This window comes from Rhamphochromis longiceps, linkage group LG15 (assembly GCF_057381845.1).
Source record: "Rhamphochromis longiceps isolate RC_006_pf linkage group LG15, R_longiceps_female_GT1.1, whole genome shotgun sequence".
Classification (NCBI taxonomy): Eukaryota; Metazoa; Chordata; class Actinopteri; order Cichliformes; family Cichlidae; genus Rhamphochromis; species Rhamphochromis longiceps.
The window spans coordinates 41,196,554-41,205,446 of record NC_140571.1 but is presented as its reverse complement, the minus strand read 5'-3'; the positions used below and the strand labels follow the sequence as shown (position 1 = coordinate 41,205,446).

The 8,893-nt window shown below is 40.7% G+C and overlaps 1 protein-coding gene across 1 annotated transcript; it reads right to left on the bottom strand.

Annotated features, from left to right (window-relative positions):
* Positions 1 to 1,295: 1,295 nt before the first annotated feature.
* LOC146653220 (uncharacterized) lies at positions 1,296 to 8,765 on the bottom strand. The gene is made up of 12 exons (XM_085383011.1): positions 8,386 to 8,765; positions 7,200 to 7,333; positions 4,468 to 4,577; positions 3,809 to 3,898; positions 3,665 to 3,711; positions 3,443 to 3,573; positions 3,194 to 3,275; positions 2,973 to 3,086; positions 2,669 to 2,758; positions 2,420 to 2,491; positions 2,159 to 2,336; positions 1,296 to 2,076 (listed from the first exon to the last, which is right to left on the bottom strand). Exons 1-12 carry the CDS (start codon positions 8,505 to 8,507, stop codon positions 1,873 to 1,875), a joined length of 1,374 nt encoding a protein of 457 aa, XP_085239137.1. The 5' UTR covers positions 8,508 to 8,765; the 3' UTR covers positions 1,296 to 1,872.
* Between the last annotated feature and the right edge of the window lie 128 nt (positions 8,766 to 8,893).

Sequence of the window (8,893 nt, the reverse complement as noted above, 5' to 3'; positions counted from 1 at the left end):
GCTTTACATTTATTTGATGCTCCTTCCCGAATTCAGCTGATTGGATTTGACATGTTTTCTGTAGGAAATGATTCATCCATGTCTAAATGTCAGTTGTACAGCAAAAACTGTTGTATAAGTCTGCGACACTATTTTCATATAAAATGTACCGAAATAAAAAGCCACATATCTAATGTTTGCACTCTTGTGTTTTTTCTAACTTGGTCATATTAAAACATGCGTGGCACGGATACGACACCTCATCTGGGTATCCTTTTATTCTGAGCTCGTTCTGGGGCATCCTACACTTCCTCTTCTCTTTTTCTTTTTTAACCTTTGTGGGTTTATAAGTCTTTATTTTGCGTTTTACTGGACAATGGGACAAGACATGGTTGTCAAATAGTCAATATTTCAGTTTTTGTTCAACTAAAACGGAGCTGCGATAGAAAGTTTGGTTTATAGCTTGACTGGGCAGAAAAGAGAATCCGCAGCAGCCTTTCAGAATATTTTTGTTCACGTGGTTTCTGAAACAAAGCAGAAAAAAAAAGAGAAAAAGTTGATATATAAAGTAAAACATGACGACCTGTCCTGTACCCTTAATGGTGAGTGTTGACACCTCAGTACATATCGATAAAGATGTGGTTTGATGACCATTGGAACAGTTACCAGGTTTTTCCAAGGGTAGCTGCATAGGCAGAGACCATCCTCACTCATTTCTGATGCACATTCAGTTATTTTGTTCTATACGCAGCCTAAAACAGTCAGACACCCACCAGTTCAGGGAAAAAAAGCTTCAAGGGTTACTCTGTTTCAAGAGTTTAAGAATTAAATTACTTTTGACAAACAAGCACTTGCACCTGAGGTGGGAGGGGCTTATAAAGAATATGTGCAGGAGGAAGGCTTTATCTACAAATATAAATTGTGGCACCCCCACCCTCTGTACAGTTCTAACTACTGCAAAGTAAGTGGTTGAGAGAAATAAAATATATTTATTTATTACTGGCTGGCTCATGACTTCTCCACACCACTGCATGCATGCCTCTAATTTAGTACTTTTCTTTCACACACACACACACACAATGCACTGAGCTGTTTAATTCTCAGGCAAAGTCTCTGTACATGGCAACAGTAAGCATGTATAGTTTATCCCTCAGGTTTCAGTGGAAAGAAACTCCATGAATGTAGAGATTAGGACTGAACCATAACGTGACAACACCTGAGTGAAGGTTAACAGTTGCCAGGCACCCAGAACATAACCACAGAATAAATCCCATCGTAGCAATTATTTTTCAAAATAAGGACCCTTGTGGCGCAACTTGACAGTTTACCCCAATTTTATTTGTGTCCTTTGGAAATTCTATTGCAGACAACATATTTCATTGTCACAACACATTTCAATCTACAATGTACAATAATAAAGGGTTGTAAATAGGTCAGTAGAGATGAAACACAGCTGGGTGTGTTACACAGTTAAAGCAAAACGGTTCGTTTGGAAAAAATAAAACGGTGAGTGGCAAACAACGAGCAGTGTGAATGAGGACAAAGTCCTGACCAGTAAAATATTTACAGATGCTGCGTTTTTAGAGGAAAACGCTGCGTATTCTACTGTCAGAAAGACAAACTCCAATGACAAAATCTTTAAAAAGTACAGCAATGACAATTTAAAACCAGGTTTCATGTTCTTCATATTTTAGTAATTGTTTCTTATATCTTTACAAAAGTTCTGCCTCCCCCTCCCCTCCGTACACCCCACTGCCCACCCTCCTTTGCAGTGTTTCTACAGTTAAGACAAAATCTGTTTAACTTGGAGCGATCAGGCACAGACATATCGTGGCCTATATTAAAAATATAAAAAGGACAGTGAAAAGACGATGCTATCTGGTTTGGACGTTTTTAGTCGCTCATCTCCATGTCTTCCTGGTGGTGATCATCTCCATTCAGTTTGGACTTTTTGGGGATTTGACCCTCAGATCTCTCCATCTCCTCCTGGCTTTTCGGGGACGAGATTGAGTCAGAGTCGCTCTTCCTCTCATCCTCCTCCTCCTCTCCTTTTTCGCTGTCATAACCCTGCTCCTCCTCATCGTAGTCCCGAGTCACCTGTGCCGCATTTAATCACGTTAATGACGAGCAGAGTAATGCATCCAGCCACCTGTCTCTAAACAGTGCCTGCTCTACATACCTTAACATCTCCTTTCTCGCTGTCGGACTTGCGGTCCCGATCTCGTTCTTTGTCTTTGCTCTTTTTTTTCTTACTGTTGGAGCGTTCGCGTTCGTCTCTGCTGCGGTCCCTGTCCTCCCTTCTGTCTCGGTCCCTTTCCTTCTCACGGTCCTTGTCCTTCTTTTTTTCTTTCTTGTGGCTGTAAAGAGAACAAAAATATTTTTAAACTGTGGCACTCAAAATTAAATAAACTTCATTGTACATCAGATGGAGAAAGCTCACCGTCTGGGGGACGGAGACCTGGAGACCCTTCTCTTAGGGGAGCGAGAAGCACTGCGACTTCGCCTGTGTCTCCTGAGACACACAAAGGAGTAAAAATAAGTAACATTCATAAAAACATCCTCATCATTTATTCAGGACTTACTTGATTTTCTGCTGTCTATAGAAGAGTTAGAGCTTCTGGTCTTTCACACTGTAAATTGGCTCACCTGCATTTCATCATATTATCACACCGTATTCAAGACTACTCACCGATTAATGCTCCGAGACCTCCTGGCGCTGCTGTAGCTTTTGGGGGGAGTCTTGGATCTTTTCTTGGACTTCTCCTCCTTCCTCCTGTCTCTGTACGAGATGAAAGCAAACAAAAACATTACCAAACATTTTCATGCCTGAAAAGTCTCAAAACCTGGAGCTGCCCACTGCCAACGTTAAAAACTAAAGCTCAAAAATATTTTTGACAAATTTCAATTTTGAAATGATCAACCTCTGGTCTCCAAACACACTTTGAATGAAATGAAACACAGGAGCCATTTTGCTCCTCAGGATAACAGCTGACCTAGATCTACTGCGACGGCTTCGATCCCGGGAGTAGGACCTCCTCTTCCGTGGGCTCTTGGACCTCCTCCTGCTCCTTGAATGAGACCTACGCCGAGATCTGCTCTTCGAACGTCTGCTCAAAATAAGCAGCAGCACATTTACAAACAATTAATATTCAAAAATATACTAATTATGAAACTAAAAAGGCTTCACCCGACATTGCTGTAAACGCATCTTTACCTGTGTCTTGAACGAGATCTGGTTCGTCTACGCCGTGAACGCGAACGGGAGCGGGAATGTTTGCGCTTGTCATCTTTCTTACCTGCAACAGTAAAGACAAAGTTATACATGTATTATACATTTACTTACTGCTCTCTAAACATCAATAAACAGGTAAACTGAGAAGTAATTTCCGATAACACGTAATCTATATGAAGCAAGTATTTCTGGTACAGTTATATTTGAAGCGTGCTTTGAAACCGCGCTCACTTCCTGGTTCAATAGCTGCAGAAATAAGAGACTGGGCCTCTCGGACTCTCTTCATGGCCTCTTCAATCTCCTTATTCGATGCATCAGCCTTCAGCCCTGGACTCAAGTTCAATCCAGCTGCAAGGTTCAATCTGCAAATGGCATCAATTATTTAGACACTGCTCAAATAAATATGTATGCTGACTGGACTGCACAACCCGTCTGTGTCTGCACTTTTCTTACTTGGGATCCATGGATTGCATGAGCTTCAGGAAATCTGCGGAAAGAGCCTGGAAAGAAAGGAAGACAAGGATATTACTATGATTTTAAGAACTAAGAACTTTTTTCTTGAACTTAAACGGCGCTATGAAGGTAACTGATCCTCACCTGGGGGTTCATGTTCGGTCCGGGCATTCCCATAGCAGCCATCTGCTCAATGCTAGGAGCTCCAAGACCGCCAAATGGTGTCGCTCCCATCTGAAATGTGGAGCATAGACACTAGAATATATTGTAGAGGTAAAAAGCATAGCACGCTTTATTTATGTAACGTTTTGGAGGGGGGATTTTTTTTTAATAGGATACTTTCAGATGTACTGTTTTTGTTATTTTCAGATAATTGTGCTTTAGAAAGAAGAGGGGTGCTTGCAAATGGGCCTAAGGCTTTGTGATGGATCAGAGAAAAGTGTGTTCAGCAGGCTCCAAGCACCTGCTAGTCAAAATCTGTGGTCCAGTAGCTAAATCTGATCAAATAGTAGCATTGCTAACTCTGAACCACCAGCAGCTTGCTTAGTTTGAATGAATTACTGTGCTTTTAGACATAAATGTTACCAAATATCCCCACCAAGACGAAAAAAAGACTGCTGTGTGTTTGTTTATTGCAATAAGGGAGATTCATGCCCTTTTCCAAGTTAGATTTTGATTGATGGCTGCAGAGAAGGTAGGAGCAGTTTTAGAAAATCATCAACATCTAAAATATCTTTTTCCCCTGATCAAATAACAGTTAAATATTATTGTATGATATGTTATGTGAAAATGTAAAAACTCACAGATGCCAGAGGATTCGGTGTCGGAAGAAGGCCTCCACCGGGCATCATTCCTGCCACAGCATTGGCTGGAGCCAACAGCGACATAGCTTTAGATTCATCGGGAATGACTCCTGGAGGAAAAACCAAGAACATCTCAGTACATCTTCAAAGACGACGTCGACAACACTCAGACAAGACTTGCAGACAAGCCACCTCAGTCTAACTACACTGTAGTAAAAGAATGAAAAACAAAAATCCACTTTTTTGTCTTGTCTGTAAATCTTGATCCCTGACTTTTGTTGTTGTTGTTGTTGCTGTTTTGCTTTGTTGTGAATATGATTGTAGGATTAGCAGCTATAAGTTTCAAAGTCACAATACACACTGTGGTCAACACTGCCAAGATTTTATCACCTGTACTTGTTTTTTAAGTCATGAACCAAACGTAAGCAAGCACAGCCAGTTGTCCCGTGGGATGTGCTCTCAACTTTCATTAGATGTTTTATGAACAAGCGACTCGCGCCGGCTGCTTCGCTATAAAGCACACAAAAACATTGAGATACAGAAAACAAAGTTCATGATTTGGGTGTAGACACAAGGGTACATTTCAACATCACTTACCATTACCAATACAAAAAACAGAAAAGGCTTACTCATTTGACCTTTTCTAGCCTTTTTCTGGTGGGTTCTCTCTCTTTTTGTTTTTTTTATACAACCCCACCACAAAAAACACTTAACAACCAGGTAAAGTACTGCTAATCAAATACAGTACTGACAGGTTTTAGCCAACAGTATGTCACAAAAAATATAGTAAATAAACAATAATCTACACTGAACAATTACAGGCTATTGGCAGCAAAGGTAGTGATAAGAAAAATATTCCCAAAGCTGAAGAGAACCAAACGGTAAAAATGACAGAAAAAAAAATCTCATGAGATGATCATCCATGGCTGTGCAATCTGAAAACAGGCTATTTTTTAATCTGACATGTTTCTTTACATTATGAAGGGAGGAGGGAGGGAGAGAGGGAGAGAGAGAGAGAGAGAGAGAGAGGGGGGAGACATGCACCCACGCACACCCACGCACACAACAGAAAGGACACTTGAGAAACAGGATAAGGCTGCAGAAGACAAAACTGTTGGTGGCATTTTCAGCGGGGCCTGGTAAATAGGGCTGGCTGAACCAGGAAAAAGAACTGTAAAACACAACAACAAAAGAAACACCACTGTTAAACTTGAGATTCACTCAACTCGTTCAGAGTCATGTTTGGAGAGGGTCAATTAAAAAAATTAAGTTAATAAAAATGCATTTTTACGGCAACATCAAGAGGCTTAAAACCATAATTATCTCTTGTGTTAGTGAAAGTTTTGGAATGCAAATTTACAGTAATACAGTAATTTATAGTAATAACAGTAATACAAGGCTTTGGAAAATAAAGCAAGTAAATGCCGAGGGCAGTTTCTGTGCTTATTATGACCAAAAGCCAAATCAGAATTAACTGCCACAACACCCGCTGGCCAAAACTCAGATGATGGCAAACACCTTCAAAAATCTAGTCTAGCATGCACAGCTGATTAGTTCTTCTATTTGGCATGCTTTGTGCTGGTGTAGGGATGTCCCGAACATTTTCTCTTCTTTTATTGGTTTAAAGTCTGATTAGTGTTAACAAAAGGAAACAGACCCAAATCTTGATCCAGTATTCATATTTTCCCTCTAATGTAGCTGTGTGATACGTTTCCAGCTAAAGAAATTTACATTAAAAAAAAGAAAAAAAAAGTCAGTTCAGTTTGGAGACTTGTGTGCGTGTTTGAAGGGGATGGATTCAACATCCACACAGGTGTTTTCTCTTATTAGGCTGATCAGACCAGTTTTCAGGAGCTTCACCCTGACTCTTTTCCTGGTTTTCTTGCACCTACTGGACTAGAGTTTGCGATCCAACCATCACAGCCCAACCCAAGCCGATCCTAAAAACATGATCAAATCAACCAATAACCGAAACACCTATGTGTATGTGCAGAGCATTTACTGCTATGTCACTGTGGATCTGATGGCTTTCACAGTATCTAAGACAACATTAAAACACATTGCTGCCGAATTTCAATTCGCAGAAGGTTAAAATATAAACAGAGGATCAGAAATGGTTCCGATATGTTTGGATTGCCTTGACACTATTCTACTTGCTCGGGGTATCCCTTGTTTGGTGAATGCCTACTACATGACACACATTGTATCTGAGAATATAAAAAATCCTTTCAACATGTGAGGACATTAGAGTTCCCTGCACCCTCCCAAATCCCCTAATTTGATTAAGCAGTTGTGAGGCTATTTTTTTCTTTTTTCAAAAAAGATGCCTTGAACAGAGAGAAAAAAAAGTTAATATTTTACTGCAGAACAAGAGAGAGAAGGGGCTTGCGATTGGTGCCATTATTTTTTCTAATCTCCTGATGGCATCAGAGGACCACTTTCAGCCAGCAAGGAAGGGGCTCTCTGCAAATGACTTGTCCACTATGAAAACCACAACACAAATAACAGAGAGAGAAGTTTACAGCTAGATTGTAAGACACAGACACAAATGTACATTTCCCTTTTACATACCTAGAAATGCCAAGCACTGAAAAGCTTAGCTGCTTTCTCATGGCAGTAGGAAAAACAGAAACCTCAATGTCTCTAGTGTTTGCAAGTCTAACAAATACACCTACGCATTATGACGTACGTTCAGAGATGACCACAGCCAAAGGAATAAAACAGATACCCACCTTCAGCGAAAGGGACCACGATCAAGGCTCTGTCCACGAAGACTGTGTTCGTCAGGTGTTGGGAAACTCCCACGGACTCAGCCTCAAGGAATTTTACAAAACAGACACGTGAAGTCACAGGCAAGGGAGAGTCACTGGAAGAAAATACAGATAGGTTGTGCAAAGAATACAAACAAGGGGAGACAACATGCCTTCTTCATACTCAGTCTGTGTCCACAGGGACAAGAAAGCACAGGAGTGACTCTTGTTCCCTGCATCCTCTGCATAGTACAACACAGTATCATCCAGAGGTGACACACAACCTTTTTCTTCAGCCATTTCTGATCCTGTTGCACTCCTTAGCACCACAGTATGAGGATAAAACTCAATACTGGTATAAAACTGGCGGCGATCAAACTTTCAAACAGTTACTAAATTGTTACAACTACATCTACCCGGAAAATCACCACCTTGATTATTTCATACCTGTCCAGTAGCCACGTGTAATTCAACAGAGAAAACACAACACAGAGAGAATTAAGGTAAGAAAACACTGTGCAGTGTGTACTGTAGCTCATTATTGTCCACTGTGGATCTAAACAAAGCATGCACCTAAGGAAATATTCCAATTTAGCTCAACCAGGCGTGTAACCAAATGTCCCACTGCTCATTAAGAGTCATAATTAGTTGTTCTTTTGCACTGTCGCTGGTTTAGGATGCTAATCAACAGCTCATTTTATACGAAAAGCTGCCACATAAGTCCCACTTGAAATCAAAATAATTAGGAGCAACTCTGGTGATTATTAAAATTAAGCCATTCATGCTTATTTCTCCCGTGTATATTTTTATGACTTTGTTTTCTGACGGAGAGATTACAGATAACTCGATAAACAGGATGTATAGCTGCCTACCGTGTATGTGTTAGATAACCGACTTACACAAACGATTACCAATTTTTTGATTGCTTAATCGACAAATGTGATAATCGGCAGATGCGTATGGATGAAGAATTGAAGTATTGTTAAATACATGCATATCTAATTTGAAAGAAGCAAGCGTTGCCACGTTCAATAAAGACGCGGGAGCATTAGCACTACCGTGCAGCGAGGCCTGCTCGATGCTGTAGGCCTCAGCAAGAGCCCCGCGTGAGCCGCCATAGATAGTGGAGGAGAGGATAATTTACCAGTTCATAATTCACAATACTCACTCGGGCGGGAACAGTTTGAGCTCCTCTATGGTTCCGAGGAATCCAAACAGAGTCCTCATTTGTTCGGACGTCGTACTCGGTGAAACGTTTGTCACCTGGATTACGTGCGTGTTGGAATTCATTTTCGCGAGTGCTATAGTCGAGCTAGCTATATGCTAGCAGCGTCCCCGAATCTTAAACAGAAAAGACAAAAACTGTAAACGTTCACAACTACAAAAACATCAGGCGACCACAAAAGCTAGCATCTTCCCCAAAGATAGATGGTGGCTGTTTTTTTTTGTTTTGTTTTTGGGGTTTTTTTTTTCCTCCGGACAGCCCTACAATAGTGAGCACAGAACAACAATGCCACTGCCCAAACTGTCGTGAGGTTGCTTTGGATACCTCAGGTACTGTTTGTAGAATCGTACTTAAGAATTTTTCCTCCATATACAGTCGTCACAGGGTCAAAAATATATGCCGTACGTTTGATCTTTTCAAGAGATGGAGTAAAATTATATTGATCATAGTG